Source organism: Heliangelus exortis, chromosome Z (genome assembly GCF_036169615.1).
Source record: "Heliangelus exortis chromosome Z, bHelExo1.hap1, whole genome shotgun sequence".
Classification (NCBI taxonomy): Eukaryota; Metazoa; Chordata; class Aves; order Apodiformes; family Trochilidae; genus Heliangelus; species Heliangelus exortis.
In genome coordinates this window covers 474,763-493,980 of record NC_092454.1, presented here as the reverse complement: position 1 = coordinate 493,980, position 19,218 = coordinate 474,763, and the positions used below count along the sequence as shown (strand labels likewise).

At 47.4% G+C, this 19,218-nt stretch overlaps 1 protein-coding gene across 2 annotated transcripts; it reads right to left on the bottom strand.

Moving 5' to 3' along the window:
- Positions 1-2,586: 2,586 nt before the first annotated feature.
- LOC139790305 (ferrochelatase, mitochondrial) lies at positions 2,587-18,485 on the bottom strand. Of its 2 annotated transcripts, none has more exons than XM_071731942.1 (11): positions 18,355-18,485; positions 16,039-16,144; positions 14,697-14,816; positions 14,206-14,354; positions 9,991-10,125; positions 9,515-9,621; positions 8,740-8,838; positions 8,189-8,296; positions 7,489-7,653; positions 7,069-7,128; positions 2,587-6,615 (listed from the first exon to the last, which is right to left on the bottom strand). In XM_071731942.1, exons 1-11 carry the CDS (start codon positions 18,440-18,442, stop codon positions 6,481-6,483), a joined length of 1,272 nt encoding a protein of 423 aa, XP_071588043.1. In that variant the 5' UTR covers positions 18,443-18,485; the 3' UTR covers positions 2,587-6,480. The 2 variants fall into 2 exon arrangements, with proteins under 2 accessions (XP_071588043.1, XP_071588042.1); XM_071731941.1 differs by lacking the exon at positions 18,355-18,485 and adding an exon at positions 16,234-16,252.
- Positions 18,486-19,218: the final 733 nt, after the last annotated feature.

The following is a 19,218-nucleotide window of genomic DNA, read 5'->3' as shown; positions in this document are numbered from 1 at the left end:
AGTAGAAGCTTTTGCAGCTCCATGGATACACATTTTTAGTACACACGTGGTGTGGAGATGGTTAAGCAAACCAACCAGGAGGAAAATCCAGCTGTGCCACAGCAGTGTTGGTGGTGAAGCAGAAAGAGCCAGTGTCAGTGCAGGCACTCAGAGGAAAAGCCAAGGTGAGCTGTGCCCAGCTGAGATGCACCCCCTGGAAAAATGCCTCTCAGCTTCTGCACACATCAAACTCCACCAGGGACTCCAGGGCCCGTCTCAGAGAGGCGTAATGGCAGGAAGCCATAATATATTAAAACAGCAGATTAAAACAAACAAGACCACTTTGGATCATGTTACACATCGCTTGCCTCCCGCCTGACAGCAGAAGAAATCAAAGGCAGTAAAAGACAATCGTAGACCTTAATGGCCTCATAACTCGGTGATAAAAGTGCTTGTGGGAGTTGGCTGAGAGGGGCCACGGGATGCAGACCCCCCCAGCCCCCCACGATGCACTCAGGAGCACTGCAGGGGCTCAGTGCTCGTAGGGGCATCCTCGGAACCACAGTGTGCTGGAGGAACCTCCTTAGCCCTGCCTGGGGGGGTGTTCACACACTATGGATCTTCTTTAAAGATGATGGGGAGAGAATGGCTGAGAGCCCTGGATGCTGCACCCCAGCTCCCTCCCCATCACCCCAGGAGCAGCCCCCTCCTCCTCCTGCCAAGGGACCCACTGTCCTCTCCAAGAGCCAAGAACCACAGCAGCTTCACTGGCACCACAAACCCTGCAGCTCCAGCTCAGGCTCCCTGTGGGACTGGAGCTGGGTTGTGAGGGCTGCCAAGGCTGTTCTGGTGCCCACTGCTCTGTACAAGGCCCCCCAGCACCCCAGCCCCATTCCCAGAAGCCGGGGCGACACCATCCCACCCACCCCTCTCCCTCTTGGCTGCATGCATCTGCTCTGCAGTTTGAGGTCTTCCAAAGCCTTTCTGGCCTTGCTTCAAGTGCCCCAGTTTTGGGGGAGGTTGCTATTTATCCTGGCTTTTTCCAGGCACTGCAGCAGGGATGCTTTCAGCTCTGCCCGAGTATTTCTGCTCCCAGCCTCCTGTCAGGTTCTCCTCACCACCAGGGAGTGTAAATGTGTCTTCACGTGCATTTCCCAGAGACCCTGGCAACCTCACCATCAATCAGCAGGAGGTAATGTGGCTCTTTAGTACTTTGTGGGTAATGTCTCTTGACATCAAGGTAATGAGACAGAGGTTGGACTTCAAACTCCGCGTCCTTCGCAGCGGGTCCAGCCCTGGGAGGGATGAGCCCTTGCAGACCCCCTTGGGGCAGGACATGACCACAGGCACAGTCCCCTCCTCCCAGGACAATGGCAGTGACACCTGCAGCACTTTCTCCCCACTTTATGGCCTCATGATCCCTCGGCCTTTGGGGTTCAGATGTCAGCAGGCAGCCAGTCTCCTCCCAGCCTCCGAGCCCAGGGGGATAACAGCCCCGTGTCTCAGGGACAATCCATCTCCAGCTGATCCATCTCCAGATGATCCATCTCCAGATGATCCATCTCCAGGCTGACACAGAAAGGATGCTCTTCAGCCAGGCCAGTGGGATGCAAATTAAATTATCTTTTCCTGGCACTTACTGATGAGCACAAATTTAGCAGGATAACAACAGGCAGATTTTAGACCTGGTCCAGCTTGAGGAATCCCTGTGGTCCCAGCAGAGCAACGAGGTGGCAGAGGGAGAGAGGGAAAGCAGGACCCCACTGCTGCTGCATGCAGAGGAGATGCTCTCCTCACTGCCCACATCTAGGCAAGGAGTAAAAGCCCTCACCACAGACAAACTGATGCTTGATATTTTTTTACCCTAGTGCAACTTTCTAAAGGAACAGAGAGCCAGGGCTTCCACCACCTTAAAGAGATTCTTTAGAACTCAAATATATGTGACATCTAAGTTCTGCTATGCTCATTCAGTCAGATCTCCATCAGATGCAAACTGGCAAAGCCAGTGATGGGAACATCACAGGGAAGAGAGGAATAAACCCACTGCTCCCCTTCATCCCTCCATCTCCCATCCATTCCTCTCTCCCCCAGCACACTCCAGTAATGAGAGCTCACTAATGGAGCAGCTTAAGTATACAACTCTCAGCACTGCCCTAGAAAATAATCAATCCACCACTTAATTTTTAACATAAGAAATAAGCTGCCTAGAGACTGATAATAGATAATGAATAAATTAGCAGTCACAGGTGGGACTCAAAAGTAGCACCAGTCTTTCCTTCCCTGTTGCCTGGAGCCAGTTTTCGCAGAAATACAAATGAAGGAACTGGTCCCTGGGCCAGAGACAGGCAGAGCCCTGTGCCAGGACACTCCTGGGGAGTGCTGGGGACACACCTGTAGCACAGAGACATCCCAAATGTGAACCTCTGATGCACAGAGCAAAGCAGCTCTGCCAGGGAGAAATCACTGCTGCACAGCCCACTGCTGATGCCACCCAAACCACAGCCCAGGACATGCCCAGATGCTTCCTGCTGAGGGGATAAGGAAAAGTACAGAGAAAACATCAAGAACACCATAAAGGGCCCTTAACAAAGACACACAGCTCAGTTGTTCCTTCAAAAAAATTTATTGGAATTCCTTCTTCATGGGAAATAATACACAAGTAAGATTATACAAATTTTCTGTGTTAACATTAAATGGAAGTCCTTGTTCAATTTGAAACATGTCATTGGACTAAAAGCAAGTATTTGTACACATCTGGAATTAAATCATAGAAGGAACTTCTCTGTCTCTTGCATCTTACACTCCATATTGATTTCCAGCTCTCCGGGTGTGGCAGAAAGGGAAAATATCATGAACTTACAGATATTCCTGGGAAATCCTCAGACCCACTCAACTCAGCTGTAAGATCCTCCTCTCTAGAGGGAGCAGGAGGTTAGCTCAGACACCACCCCCATACCTCAGGGCATCACAGCACCACTGTTGGAAGCTATCACATTTTCTAAAATGCAGTCAGTAGTAAGGGAGCTTTTATGAACACCAAAAGAGAAAAACTTCAACTAAGAAAAAAAAAATTAAGAAAAAAAATTGCAGAGTAAAATCACAAGAGCCTAATCATGAGTAAGTTCTTCAAGACTCCCCATGTGCAAACATCCAAGTGGTTGCTTCTTGTCAGGGCATATGTGAATGATAAACACTTGTGGAGGAAATAAAGGACAGCAAAGGGGTGTAGTGGGTAATGAAGGATCCCCCCAGAGCCCTGGCTGAGGGCTGAGGGCTGGGGGAGGCTCTTCCACAGACACAGAGCAGAAAGCTGAGCAGGCTGGCTCCTGACTTAGCACCAAGTGTCTGGAATCCTCCAGGGGAAGCCAAGCAGACTGCTGGAGGGCTCAGCCTGCATCTCCCAGGGCAGTGGCCACAGAGGGCTGGCAGGGTGCTGGAGAAGAAGGCACATGAGGGGCTGAGCTGTGCTCACAGCCTGGGCTGGTACCCAGCCAACCTCACCCAGCCCGTCTGCTCGGAGAGGAGCTGAATCCCCCCTGCTCAGGAGTGACCAGCTCAGATGGCAACATCCACACTGGAAGCATCTAAAATAGGGTCAGATGAATTCCAAAACCAGCATAGGCAGAAATTCTCCCACACAAAAGCCCCAGGATAAGGAGATTTCAGTGGCAGGAGGATTCCCACTGCTGTTGGTCTGTTACTTTTATTCAAAAACATGAAGCAGAGCTGCTGGCTAACTTGCTAGGGCAGTTTTTCAAGAGGCTTTTTGATGCCACATGAAGACAAAATTATGTGTCTTAAGCTACAGGACAGAGTGACATTACATGATCTGTTCAGGAAAACAAAGAACAACACCAACTATGAGATGAGATCCATCTGCTAAGACCTAGAAAATTAAGTGATTTCTACATTATGGTCTAATAGCAGCAACAGACTTAGTAATTATCTCACTTGTGGTTAGCATACTAAAAAGTGCATTTTAAATACCTTTTATTACTGGGGACAAACATAATGCCTCCCAATTAGTGCTGGCCAATGTTTTCAGCACTCACTCCAGTAGGGAAATAAAAAGCCAATCTGTATTTATAGTATCACAATGTTCATATCAAATTAACCTTCAGTTCCCAGCTTCAGCCACTCTTCTAAATGTGCTCTGAAGGCCAATACACTCTCCAGCTGGTAGGAAAGAGGTACAAGCAGGAAGAATTTACACACCAGCCTGTTCTCCACTGACCCCTCAGTGTCAGCAGAGGAATGGGAACAGAGAAATAAGTTCTTTGTCCAACAAGAGACAGAAGGCCAGCGTCCCCTTCCCACACATCCTGCAGACAATTTTATGTTTTTGATAGCTATCCAAGGCTTTCCCATGAGCATTTCACCCTTCCCTACCCCCTGATAACCACCAATTCCACCTGAGCAGGTGCTTGGTGTCCCCTCTCCTGCCGAGGCAGCGAGCAGAGCCCGAGGGCAGGGAAGGGAGACACAAAGCCCTGGGCAGAGCAGGCACAGGTAGGAAAGGTCAAGGAAGACTTCTCTGCTAAAGCAAGGAGGGGGAGCAGCAATGCAGGAGGTCCTGAGATGGCAGGCACCTCAGCCTGTCTCCCCATGGAAACTCTGGGAAGCTGCAGTGTGGCAGTGGGGAGGTGTCAGTCGGGACATCCAGTGAGGATGTGCAGCAGGGTTTGCATCACCCCATGGCAGGACCTGGCCCACCAGCTGGCCAACAAGCATCCCTTTCATTCTTTCAACACAAAACAGAGCAAGTCAAACCCCTGTAACACCAACAGGGGCCTATTTTCTTTTTGAACAGCTCTATCCTTGAAAGCTCGGAGGTTCCAACTGCTCATGCCCCATAATTACACCCCCAAACCTAACCCTGTGAGCAGCCTTGCAGCTGCTGCTCACACATCACCATCAGCTGGATCACCCATCTGCAGAGAACAACCTGCCTGCCACACTGCCTGCCTTTCAGTGCTCATTACCTCAAGTAAACATGGAGAGCTGGCAGCTCGACTAGGACAGGTCTGGCTCAGTCCCACAGAACAGGGTCACAGCTTTGCTCCTCCCTCATCCCTCCCAGGAGGAGAGGTCCCCGTGCCAGGGAACACGGGCTGAGGGGCTGCAGTGCTTCTGTCTCCAGATGCCCCCAGTGCCCAGCTCCAGCATGCTGTGTGGTGACCACCACCCTTCCACAAAGCCCTCTCCTCTCCCCAGGCTGCCCTGGACACCACAGTCCTGGTGCTGACAGAGGGAATACTGCCCTGTATAGGTTTTTCACCCTCTACAAAACCAGTGGGTTCATCAGTGCTGGTGCACCCACACACCTGCTGAAACAAGTCCAGTCAGGTTACCAGTGTGTACTCCCAGTGCCAAAACCAGAGGAAATTCAGCTGCTGCCAAGGGTTTGTGAAGCACAGAGCTGGCAGCATCGGGGCTGCTGCTCGCAGCCATCTGCAGAGTAAATCACTCCTCACCCATCAGCTCAAGTCTAAATAACATCAGCAGTTAAGCTGGATCAATTGTACCTATGGAACTCCACAGGGACCCCACAAAAACCACAGCAGAGAGCACAGACCAGGTCTATAAAACTTGTGGAGAGCAAGCCTGACTCCCTAATTTATGTAACCAAATAGAGAAAGCCCTTTATAGTAAGAATTTTTTTAAACATTTTTTCCTAAAAGATAAACTAACATGTTTTGATCCAGGCTACTGATGGCTGGGAGATGTGAGACATAACAGTCTTGAGCATCACCCAAGCAGGCTTGTTCTTTTCATTTTATGCTCTTCAAATGCAGAGGCTTTCCTACAGATAACAAGAGTATTTTATCCAGAAAATGTAAACAAATCTTGTGCGTTCTACTATCCCAGCTAAGCTTTCACTGGAAGTTTCTGGCAGGAGAAAAACAATTAAAAAACAACCCACAAATCCTTATCATTATGTTCCAAAAAAATACACACATTCCTTAAAAAGCATTAGAAGTCACTCGATCTTCAAACTCATCTGAAAATTCCCTCAGAAGAGACAATGGGTGCTGCTGCTGGTTATTCTGTACCTTAAGCATAAGCAAAACAAACATTTGTTTGACCTGGAAAGCTGAAATTAATGCACTCGTGACAAAACTGCATAAACCCCTGCATAGGAAGTAGAGCTAATTTGTAGAAAAGTTTTTTAGGTTTTTCAGTGCATACTTATGTGCTTCTGCTAAGTCCAATCAGAACCAGATGCAGCAAGATCTTTCCACATCTTGCAGGGTGAACACCCTGCCTTCCCTGCTTGCTGCAAACTCTTCTCAAACAAAGAAAATGTAAGGGGAAAAAAAAAAAAAAAAGTCAAGTTATGCTCCCTGTTACACGAGGTCAACAACACTGAGGCCACCAGCCTGTCACTATGGACCAGCAAGGAAAACTCCTTGCTGGAAAAAGGCCAAGGGGCTTCTTTCCTCTGCACTGCTTGTCCAGGCTGCTGGTGCTGAGAAGCCCAGGGGAGCTCCTGAGGGCTGCTCAGAGCTGCTGGCTGGTGAAGAAGGCTTTTGCCTCCCTGCAGACGGGGTTGACACAGAGCGGACAGCAGAGCGTTAACTGCCTGGAGCAGATTTCATTCGACTTGATATGGGAACAGACCAAGTCTGCCAGAGCCTGAAAGACAGTTAATTAAAAACCAGAAGTGAGCACAGATCTACCTGCAGAAAATAAGACAATGCTTTAACATGGGGCCTGCAGACCAAGGAGGTTGCCAGGCTGCTTATCCATCAGAATCCGCCGCTCTGCTCCAGGGGAAAATCCTGCTTTAAAGCTACATTTGCAAATATCTTAAGATAAATGTTTTATTTAAAGACTAATCCGAAGGAACACAAAACTGTTCCTCTTTTTTGTCAAACCAAACTTGTGAAATTCTTTTAAAAATAAAAACAAAACCAAAACCAAACAAACTGTGTTAAAATAAAACACTTTGTGGTGTACAGATGAAGTACAGGGGCTTCCACCTTTGATATTAAACTCAAAGCACTCTAAAGCTGCAAGAAGACATCCACAGTGCTGCAGGAAACACACAACTGCAAACTTGTACAGCTATTGCAACAAAGAAAATACCTTGGAGAACAGTGGGTTTCCATTAAGAGACTCGGCTCTTCTGATATTTTCAACTCCACACTGAATAAAAAATAAAGAGAAAAGAATTTAAGTCTATTAGATCCTTCACTAGTTAGGCTCCAAAATCTATAGAAAAAAATCAAAACCCTACAATGCAAAATTTTACTTTGCTGCTAACAATCAATAACTCTTTCAGTAAGAATAGCAGTGGCTTCAAGAGCTAAATCTAATGAAAGAAATTCCCACCTGCTTTAGTTGCTAAAAATTAATTTAAGACAGTTCAGACTGATTTACAATTTAGAGAAAAATACATTTTTCTCCAGATCATATTGCAAGAAGCAATGACAAAACGAATTTTAAAACAGGAAGAGTAATTTCAGAGCATCACTATCCAAACAGTTAAAACAATAAAAGATTTACCTCATTTGCTAAAACCTGGGCATACTCAATATCCAGTTCATAAAGTGTTTCAATGTGGTCACTGGTAAATGCTATTGGGACCAACAACATGTTCTTCTTTCCTCTCTGGCACAGGCCTTTAATGGTCTCATCTGTCTGTGGGCCAAGCCAAGGCATTGGTCCAACCTGTAAGAAAAGGGGGAGGGAAATTAAAAATTAAAAACAACTCATCAAATCATTCTTACATTTTCTTAAGCAGGACAACACAGACCAGATTATGTTTAAGATGGAACTTGTTATTTGTACTTCTGGTCCTTGCTCTTTGCAGCAGGACTAATTAGTACAAAGTGGTACAAGCAGCCTTCATCAGGAAGATCTTCAAAAAGCAACACCTAAAAACCCCAGATGAGTGCTCAGTCCTTTCTTCTGCAAATGCCAAACTGGATGTTATGAAATCACAGGTTTTCCAATGGACATAAAAAAAAAATTTACTTTAAGACGATGCAATGTACAGAAAAAAAGCAAGAAACTGTGGATAAAAAAATCTGAAAGGTGTGAAAAGACTGAACGTGAGTAAAAGTTTGGGATTCTGTTGTAGCAGGAATGTGTGCTGAAAATGGGAAAAAAGCACTGAGGTTATGATCTTCTCAAGCTGAAAGATCATTAACTCCATCACCTGAAGAGATTTATAAGTGGCTTTCCTGCTTCCCTGAGCACATACCTTGGACTGCCACACCAGTCTGTAAGGGTTGGAGTAGTTCAGCTTCTCCATGACCCTCTGGACAGTGGCTCCCACTTCTTGAGGATAGGGATCACCACGGTTCACAACCTGCAACACAGAAACACCAGACCTTCCTATTCCAGTGGACACCTTGTGGAAAAGACCACCTGAAGGCTGGGGAAGGGGAACACACCATAAGTGATGTGGCTGTGCCCAGGGGAGGTCATCCCTGGTGCCTGGCCCAGTCAAAACTGGGAAGAACTGTTCTTGCCCAGCAAAACACATGATGAAGCTGCTTCACCAGAACACCTCCTCCTCTTCCCCCCCTTTATGATAAAAGATACATTCTTCTATCATCCCATACAGGTTATGTTTTGGTAACAGCACTGCATTTTTGAAAAATGATCCAAGAGACATTTCACTGCAGCTGCTGTTTGCTGACAGGATGTTTACTGCAACCTTGCAGAGATTCTCCTCTCAGACACCCCCCGTGCAGCCCAGCCAGTGGGGCTCTGGTGTAAATGTGACAGAAACAACCTGCTGGAACTCACAGACATGGGCAGCGAGTGAGCTGAGAAGAGGATGACAACATCTTTCCTTTTGTCAGGTGGAAACAGGCTCAGTTCCTTCTGAATGTGATCAGTGAAGCACTGTGAAGAAAAACCAAAAGCAATCAGCAATGCTGAGAGGCATTATGAGCTCTCAATGGCCCCAGACAGGCAGCTTCAGGATTGCCCTCAGAACTCCAGATGTGGAGCAATGACCCCTAGAGGTCCCTTCCAGCCACCACTGTTATGAAAACATGACCATGCTTTTAAAACAAGATGTGTGACCTGCTCACTTTCACTTGTTATCAAGCCAACACATCTGGCATGAAATAACCATCTCTCTCCTGTGACTTCACACACAGGAGACAAGAAACATTCATTCCCATAACTAAAGTGCACCCTCAAATTGAAGCACTAAATACATCCTAAATCAGCAAACATATCCACCTTCTTTCAGTGCATTCTGTATCTAAAATCTTGCAAGCTTGGTTAGAAGCTAAGACTTGATCCAAGTGATGTGTTTCCCCAGATTATTTCTGTTGTTTAACATTATACTGTGTTTCTACCAGTAGCAAATATCTCTAAAAAGGAAAATAAGCTTCTGCATTTGCTTACTTTGTTGTTTTCAGGTCAGCTGGCAATGCAAAAGCACCACGTTTCTCCTACACCAACCAATCCAAGACAAGCCCAGGGAATACCAATTTGATAACCTATCAGGCCAGTGCAGTTCACACCTCTGGTCCTGACAGGAGCTGCAAAGGCTCCTGCAGACCCCTACCTGGATGAGAAGGGGATGTGTGGGCCAGCGGTCAATGATGCTCCATTTCATCTTTGGCTTCTCCCCTTTTTTATTGTAGTAACGATAAATGGCATTTAAACTGCTTCCTGAAACACAGAGCATCCAGAGCAGAAGTTCAGTCATAAGGCATTAGCAGCCTGTCAGATTACAACAATTTTGCAGCAAGGTATTAAAGTATTTTTAAACGCTATATATATGTTTAAACTGCAACCATAAACCCAACCTGGGAACAATTATATCAAAGTTCATACAATGCACAAGCCAAGAACAATTTGCTAAAGCATTTTTTAATTATTTTAAACATTTTAATTATTGTTTTAGTTTCCACAAAGAAAGCTGACTCAGCCGTGTTCCTGAGCCTTCAGTTTATTCTGTCTCACAACAGGAACAAAAAGCTCAGAAAACGTCAACCTGACACTGGGAATGATGGCAAATACAGAAGAGGTTGAGCTCACCCGTGGTGGAGCAGCTGTACTGGGGGTACTGGGTAAAGGCAATGGCCCTCTCTATGCCATCCTTCTCCATCTCCTCAATTGCTTCTTCTGTCAGGGGGTGGACGTAGCGGAAGCCAATGTAGTACTTGTGAGGTGCTGCAGACAAAGCACAGGAAAAGAAATTGTAGAAAAAAGCAGAGAACACCAAATAATACTTCTTTAGTAAGTACAAAGTACAGAACTGGACAGACTGAAACTTGGAATGAACTTGGTGATAATCTTCAAGCTACTTTTCTAAACCACTGCCATATAAATGCATTTTGCTTTGGCCAAGTATTTTTCTTCACTGTTACTAAAATTTACAAGTGGTTTATACTATTGTTTGTTTCTTTGGGAAGCAGAATTCCTCTGGTTTCACTGAGATTAGCAGAGGCATGCTTTCCAGACTGTGGGGAGCTCTGACACTCTGCTGGGCAAGCTCTGATTTCCAGGGCATTTTGGTGAACTTGTGTCACTACCAGAAGCTGAAGTGCTAACCCAGACCAGAGTTACAGGTGTGCTCAGGGCGTTCAGGTTCCTCCATATTCCATCTCTCATCTTCCAGGTATCAGATTTGGGGAGTATGCTTGGGTTAGGGGAAGGGAGGGGAGGTTTGTTGGGTTTTTACCTCTCTCTTTTTTTTTTTTTATTTTTTTTTTTTTTTAATTATTTATTTTTAGTAGAGGACAGAGGTTCTTAGGAGAGCAAAAGCAAATTTTTGTTTTCAGGGTTTGGGGGTCAATGAACAGGTTTCCAAAAGGGAGCAGCTGTCCCGTGCTTGGTCTCCACTCCACACATTTCCACATGATTCAGAAACAGGTTTAGTCAGCCCCAGTTCTCTGCAGGAGGTACAAGAGCTCCCAGATGGCAGCAGGAGCAAATAATGACCCAACTTCAGGAGCCCCGGGGGCCAGGAACCTCATTAACATTTTAAAAGGCATTAAAAACAGAAGTCTGAGTAACCACAGCAAAGACAGGAGGAGTTTAACCTGGGAAAGGACCTTCTGGGAGAAAACACGGCCAACCTGGAAACTTCTCACAATGCTCACAGTATTATGTTTTGTCCTGGATCACAGGCAGCAAAGGAGAGATTTTCACATCTGCATACATATTAATTTTGTTGTTACAGAGAATCAGAACTACTGGAAACAGAGTGACATCTCCTTCCACAAGGAGGTGACAATCTAAAAGAAATAATGTCATCCTGTGAGCTTTCATGCTGCTGATACAAGAATCTCAGCTAAAACACTAAGAATCAATATAATTAAAAACAAGAAAAAAGCAAGATGTGGCTCTTGAAATTAACTACCATTGCAAGACATTAGCCTACCTGAAAGCAGACCTTAAAAAAAACAAAAACAAAATAAAACAAAAAACAACAAAAAGCAAAACAACAGAAATGGATTTTCCTATCATCATGTCTGTGTGATTTATTCTTACTGACTACTGAGCCCACCCAACCCCACTCATTTGGAAAGGAAGGATTCTTGTTCACTTTCAGACAGCTGCCTGTAACAATAAAGCTTCATTTTAAAATTATATTGTTCCCAGATGGCTTGGGTGAGGCTGTTTATTTACTACTTCATATTAGCTGCATTGCTGAAGTGCAACATGCCAAATGTATACTACAAGCCAGTGAATCAGTACATTGATTAACTTACACAGGAGGGAATTTCACAGGTGGTTACTGAACCTGTCTAACATGAGCTTTTCACCAACCACAAACACAGAGCAACTATAAACCCTGTGCCCCGAAAAGTCCTGATCGAGGTAAAACAAATATGCAAAGTATTTTGCCTGTCTTACCACCACAACCTCCCAGCTACTCATTAGCTCCCAAAATGCTACCTGTGAGCACACTATACTGAGAAACCTGTAGCTCAGTCTGGGAGCACATCCAAGTGTTTCAGGCTCTGGAGAAGCAGCACAGCACCTGGTACCACTGCAAGCTCTCCCAAAATGCTGAGGGACACAGCAGGCAAGTCGATTGTTAGCAATGGCCACCACCTTCCATTTTGAGAACTGCAGCAATGGTTGGGTATAAAAGGTCTCTGAACAACTTATCAGGTGTGAGGACTGCACAGGCTTCACAAAAAGCTGTCACTGAACAAAAGCAAGCAGGAGTGGCACACTGAGAAGAGCAGATAAAGTTTCTCAGCTTTATCTGCAGAAGCTGTTCCAAGGCTGACCCTGTGGGGGCTGCTGCTGCCCCACTGCTGCCAGGGGGACACAGCTCCAGCTTCAGGCTTTGACTGAACCTGCAGAGAGCACAGCTGGAATTAAGCCAGAGACCAGCATCTGAGGGGAAAAAAAGGATTGTACGTGGCTTGAGTGGTACCAGTTACACATTACAAGCTGAATAAATGAAATCAATTTGGTTCTAACCTCCCAAGAGCATCACTTTCCACCTTCCAGACCTTTATGATAGTCTTCTACTTCTGGCTCTTTTCTACCCAAGTCTGAAGCAGGTGTCACAAAAAAGTTACAAAATAGGTAGGAATCACATAGGGTGTATTGTCAAGCCTGGAGGGGGATTCCCTGACACCAGCATCATATCAGCACAGGTCAGGGAAACTGAAGGGAGAACACAGCTTGCAGCACCACACATTGTGAGGCCATTGAGCTGAAGAGAATGAAAAGCTCTTCTCTTTGACTTCTCCAGCAGTTTTTCTATCAAAACCTTCTAGTGTTCCTATTGGAACAGCAGGATAAGAAGCATTATCTGCAGCTAACACATCAGTGAGGAATTCAGCAGGCAGCTTAGCCATCCTGCTGACTGCCTCTCCTCACAAAGCTAGGCTGCTGCTTCAAGAACAGAAAGCAGAGTGGAAAGAAATACTTTCTTTTGGGTCACCAAAGGTGACCCCCAGACAGGTCATTTCAGCCAGACCCACCACCATGGTTTTGATTTTCCTGGCTTTTGTTAGAGCAGTGGTGATTCACTGCTGCCTTCTGTCCCATGAGCAGGAAGACAGAGAAAATGGCCATCACCCTTGAGCTGCTACTTCGATGTGGAAGCTTAATTTTTACTGCTGCCAATCATGTTTATTATTGGCATGATTTTACAGAAAAGGTACAGTAAGCAAATGATCTATCACCTCCAGCAAGCAGCAGAAGAGGCACAAAGACTTCTAGCACATCCAAGATGAAGTCAAATTCAACTAAACCAATTCAAATGCAGTTTAGCTAAACTGGTGCAAAGACCATCACAAATGCCCTTAACCCAGGTAAAAAATGACTCAGGTATCAGTTTGGTTGGAGGTTTTAGGAGAGACTGAACACAGCTGAATCACAACAAATTAACACTGCAGGAATATGGGCAGCTGTCTGTGTGTGCACAGCCAGCACACTGCAGCTAAGGGGGAAACCTGGGAGCTGAAGCCCTTGAGATTGTGTGATCCAGAGAGAGGGGAGGGGAGCTGTATTCACCTTTCAAGTTTTCCTATCACTAAGGAAGAACTGGCAAAGATAGAATCTGCTGCCAGCCAAGGGAAACTGTTAGGCCTTATCTCCTGCTCAGGTCCTGGGGTGCGGCTCACTGCTATCACCCAACCAAGCCTGCAATGTTCAGCTACCAACCTCCTCTTCAGGTCCTGAAATCAGGCCTAATTGGCTTTAGTTCTTTTATTTAAACAGTGACAGATTCAAACAAGTTTCAAAAGCTCTGGGTACACCCAAAGAGTAAGTGCAGAGGGACATTTCAGAGGTACAAGAGGCCTGCAGCTTTGGAGGTGGGTGCTGGGTCAGACTCCCAGCACCTTCCCACAGTCACCCATTCTTTAGGCTCAGCTGGCATAACAAAAACAAACACAAAAGGCTTTACAGCATTAAATTCTGGCCTCAGACAAAAGAATTATGTGAGATTTTACTGACACTGCCAATGGTCACAGATCTCCTCCTCATTTATGCTGCTGAAAATGCCACTCTGCACACCTTTCTCCCATGCCAGCTCCCATAAGATACATTCCCCTTTCTTATCACCTAAAACTCAACCACTTGTCTCCAGCGTAGACTTCTCAAGCTCAAGCAGGGCTTCCAGGGAAAGTTCTGACATCCTGTAGTCATACACACCAGTGAGGACTCCTATCACCTACCTTCAGCCTTCTGAAAATAAGACTCTTTTTCTATCATAGTTACCTGGATGTCTTTCAACACAGGAAGCAATAAAAACTTTTAACAAGCATAGTAGAGAAGTACCAGTGTGAGGAGACATGCTGTCCAGCAGCTTCACCATGCCTTCTCCCTGCACTGCTGTCCACTTCTTGATTGGTGATCCACCTCCAATCCTGCTGTACTGCTCCTGGATCTTTGGTGTGCGGCGCTTGGCGATGAAGGGTGCTAACTGACTGATGGATTCAAAAGGCACAGGTATTGACATCACAACCCAAAGCACCACCACTTCCCCCAAATCTCTCTGCTGCAATGGGTTTTCCCTGGCAACTTCCCCAAATTATAGCAAACCAGCATTGCATGGTTCAGCTGATGTTATATCCCACCACCCCTCCCAAACTTACTAGGTGACAGGAAATCACAATTTGCAATTAGGAGAGAACCATCTCTTTATGTCTATTAACACCACTAATAATAACATCATCTGTTGCACTGACTGCTCCCAAGATGAAGCAGTCCCAAGGAATGCTGACAGCAACACCCAACACTGTACCCCAGCAGTTCATAGTGTTTCTCACTTTTGGGCTGGCATCGTCATCAGGTCTCGGTCCAGGAAGAGACGAAGTAAGAAATCGTGCACATCATCCAACCTCTCTGGACCCCCCATGTTTAACATCAAGATTCCTGTCTTAGGTTTCCTGTGGAAGCAAGAGATATCCCAAATCCAAGTTACCTACTGCTGCTACTATTGTTGTTGTCATTACTATTACTGTTATCATCCTCCTGCATTTGTCTTTTGCAAAAGCAGTCTCATTTAGAAGTTCATCCTGCTTATATAAAAAATAAGAACTACAAGCATGGAAAGACAGGGAACAACTATTTGCATGATCCTTACTTTCTTTTAGGAAAAAAAAAAAAAAAAATAATCACTTCACAACACAGAGCTGAACTGGAAATATGAGAAAATTATCTTGGAGCTGAGGGCTGCAAAGGAAGTTACAAAACAGGGTCTGAGGAGCTATCTCAGCTGACCACCAGCTGTAGATTCCAACAAAACCAAGCAGCAGCTTCCACAGAAAATGGATGCACTGCCCACACAGGAGATGATTACTTTGCAAACACAGCTCATCTCCTGAAGCTGTGAAAGCAGCATAGAGCCATTCGACACACAAAGTAAGAGCAAGGATGGATTTGTTTGGGCTGTTCTTTTTTTCCCCACAATGGGTTTTCTGTCCAGGTGCAGGTCCAGCACACTGTTTTAAGGATAAGGTCCCTCTGAGCACAGCAGAGTGGAGCAGATAATGGTATCAGCTCTTACAGACAGGGCTGCTGATCACAGCCCCCACCCAAGAGGTGGATTTCCCCACTGAATCACTTCCCCTGCCCGAAGGAGCTGGGTGCCCAGGAGCTCTGGCCTCCTGAGCAGACTGAGCTGAGGCTGCAGAGGGAGATTTGCCCTTCTCTTGTTACAGGCAGCTTTAGGAAGGGGCACTGAGAGAAGCCCGATCCGCACCAAGGGGCTGGGACCTTGGCTTCCATTTCCTTCCTCCTGGAGTGTCTGCCAGAAGGTTGCTGAATAAAACCCAGGAAGAAGGAACTGAACCTCAAATAACAATATCCTACTGTTTGTTCTTCTGCTGCCTCTGCACTGCCTCAGGCCCTGCATGGGTCACAGCCTGACTGCACTGCTCTGCAGGGAGCAAGGCAAGGCCAGCCCTGCCCCACAGAACAGGGCCAATAGGGCAGAGGGAACACAGACAGACAGATAAAGGCAATCACACAAGCACAAAAACACGCGATCCAGCCCTGTGGCTGCCACATTTTACTGCACAGTGAGCTTTGCTCTGCTGCACCCCATATCAGAGGGACACAGAGGGACACGCCAGCGGGTCACACCCACCCAGACCCCACAGCACTTACTGTGCCTCGGGCTGAATTTGAGGTTTTGTGCTCTCCATCACGGCGGCTGCAGTTGCCTGACCCCTCCATCGTACCGGGACCCTCAGCTGACTGCTGCTTTTCACAGCTGGAAGAGAGATAACAGCACACTGATAACCTTGCACTGGGCTGGGGGGCCCCCTCCCCAGATAGGCACAAATCCCTCAGCAGCCACACCAACGCCCATGGCAGGACTCTTCTGCTTGGCATTTTCTTCCTTAAGCCCCAGACCCTGGAAGCAAAGAAAGTTGTGAAATTGCAAGCTTCTGACCTTCTTTAAACATTCTGTACACTAAGAGCTTTTCAGATACCAGGCAGAAACCTCAAACCAAATAAAAGCCTCACTAATCTTCAAGCTCCAATTTTAAGTCCAAAATAACTGGTGACCACACAAGAGAAACCAAGCAGGGCTGACACACTAAGGGAGCAAGTATGTCAAGCTGCCTAACTCCCCATGGCACAGGCATTCCTGGGCTAACTCTAGAAAAGCAAAATATTTCTACACCACCTCTACAATGTATGCTAGACATCTGTAAATTTAGGGACTGGCTATAAGCGCTCTGCTCCTTAGTTTGACGCTGTGGCACTCTGCTCCTTAGTTTGACCCTGTGCTGGGTCAGCAGCAATTTCAAGATCTGCTTACCCAGGGATGTGAGCAGCCTTCTTTCTCACTAGCCAGAGTAGGCAACTTCTATTATTCCTGGATTTCAACATCAGCCAAGATACAGCCCCAAATCAGGATAATTTATTTCCCACATGCTGCTTTTTCAAAAGCCTGCTTTGTTTTCCTCAGGAGTTCATAGTCATTACAAGATATTTTTTAGTGCAACAATAGTGTGAATTGACCAAGATGAAAAAAAAAATTGTTAAGTGCCACATCCCTGCCTTTCCAGCAATTGTTTGGTGTGACACTTCCCTTGTCAGACTGCAGGAGTTCAGCAGCAATTGAGCCCCAATAGCACAGACCTCCTCAGCAGCTGATCCACCTGCTGAGAAGAGCATCTTATGCCTCACAGTTCCCTAATAACATCCTGAACAGATGCTGAACACCCTCAAAAGCTGCTGAAATCAATGGCAGTGAAAATCATGTTGCAAATCCATCTTCTTTCTTGGGATTAACAGAGTGTAGCTGCGGACACCTCCGACAAAGAGGTTACAAACTAAAGCACTTCAGTTCAAGCGTTGCTGATGCCTGAATGACTCTTTTCAAATATTTACCTTCTTCTTCCAGTTCTTAGGTTATTACATTTTGAGGCACTGACACTGATGTAAATCATATAGAACAATAACAAGAGAAGGTTTAATGTCTGCATTGATCCTCCCGTGCTGTAAATAAACGCTGGCAAGCATCTGCTTTCCTTACCACCAGGCTTGTGCACATTTCTGCCCGCACCATAGGGCACAGGATGCAGAGCATGAGGGATGTGCAGGGACTGGAGCTGATGGAAGGCTGATAAATGTGCTCTTTTGTCAGTTTCAGCAATGGCACAATCCTATTCCCTGCTGCAGCCCGGCCCTGAGGAACCCAGCGCCCACCGGCTGCAAGGGACGCACAGCACAGCCTCTGGGAAGGCAGAAGTTATTCCACCAGAAACTGGGCAACGTTTTATATTTACAAGGAGTGAGGAGGAAGAGCAGCAGGAGCAGGGGAGCAGGATGGTGCTGCAAAGGCAGCAATGGACACGTCCAGAGGCCCAGTAACCCCAGCACCCTGACTGGGGCTGGATGGTGCTCACACCTCCGCACCGCACACCCGCCCTTCTTTTAGAAATGTGAGCTGTGAACTGTTAAACGAGGGTGATTTTCACATGAAGTGCTTTTGGAAAGTACAGCGCCTCATTCAGAATTAAACTCCTGAGCGGGAAAAAAAAACAACAAACAACAAACCCACAAACAAACCAACCAAGACACTTCAAGGCACCAAACAGTGAAAAATCGAGACTGACAGCAGCAAAGGACAAACTCAAATGAGAAAGCCGCAAGCCACGCTTCATTCAGAGGAAGCCCCTCGTTATCCCGCCGGGCACTGAGCCCGCATTCCCCAGGGTCTGGGCAGCGCAGGACGCGTGTCCCGGGCAGCCGCTCGGGGCGGCCGCAGCCCCGGGGCTCCCCGCAGCCCGGCGCGGAGGAGCGGAGGCCCCGGCTCCGCGTTATGCAAAGCCAGAACACCGGGGTTGTGTAACGCGGTCCCGGCCGTCCCGCCGCCCTAACGCTTCCCTGAGCCGAGACCGGCGGCCCCCAGCCTTCCCCCGGCCCCTTCCCTCAGCCCCTCCTCGGGGTCGGTACCCACAGACTCACCCTGACGCGCCGCCCGCCCGGCGCCGGCAGCAGCAGCAGCAGCGGCAGCACCGACCGCGGCCGCCATCTTGGCCGCGACCGCCCGCATTCCCCCAGACGGACCCGCCGCCGCCCCTCCGCTTCCACCGCCCCGCCGGGCCCGCAGCCGCCCTCCGGCACCGCCCCCGCTGCCCTGCGGAGGCGGAGCCGCCGCATCGGGGTCGAGCCTGGATCCCCTCGGGCTGCGGTATCCCGGCTGCCCGGCATAGTCCCTGAGAGACCGTTACCCGCAGGGCTGGGGAAGGAGGGGTCGAGCTCCCCGTGAGCAGCACAACCCCCGGAGAAGCTTTCAAAAAATAGGATTTAAAACAGGTTTTGGTTTTTGTCTTTTTTTTTTTTTTTTTTTTTTTTAAATCCTGGGAGGCATTCTGAGCAGATCAACCACCACCTCAGCTGCACAGATGCGCAGCTGCACAGAAAGAGGGTAGATTTGGGCTGGACATTAGGAACAAATTCTTCCTAATGAGGGTGCTGAGCCCCTGGTTGCCCCCAGAAGCTGTGGCTGCCCCCTCCCTGGCAGTGCTGAAGGTTGGATGGGGCTTGGAGCAGCCTGGGCTGGGGGAGGTGTCCCTGCCCATGGCAGGGGCAATTGGTCCTGAGCACCCGAACTGGTGCTGCAACCTTCCCAGAGAGGCAGAACGGGGTTCTCAGAGCTCAGATGGTGCCTGTGCCAGGGCAGCTCTGCAGGGAAGCTGTGCAATAGGCTCACCTCACACACAGGGACATGCACAGTGCTCATGGCGTGCAACACTGATGAGGAGATTGCCTTCTCCTGCTGGGAGGAACAGCGTTTCTTGGCTGGGGGCAGATACCTGCCCAGCTGGC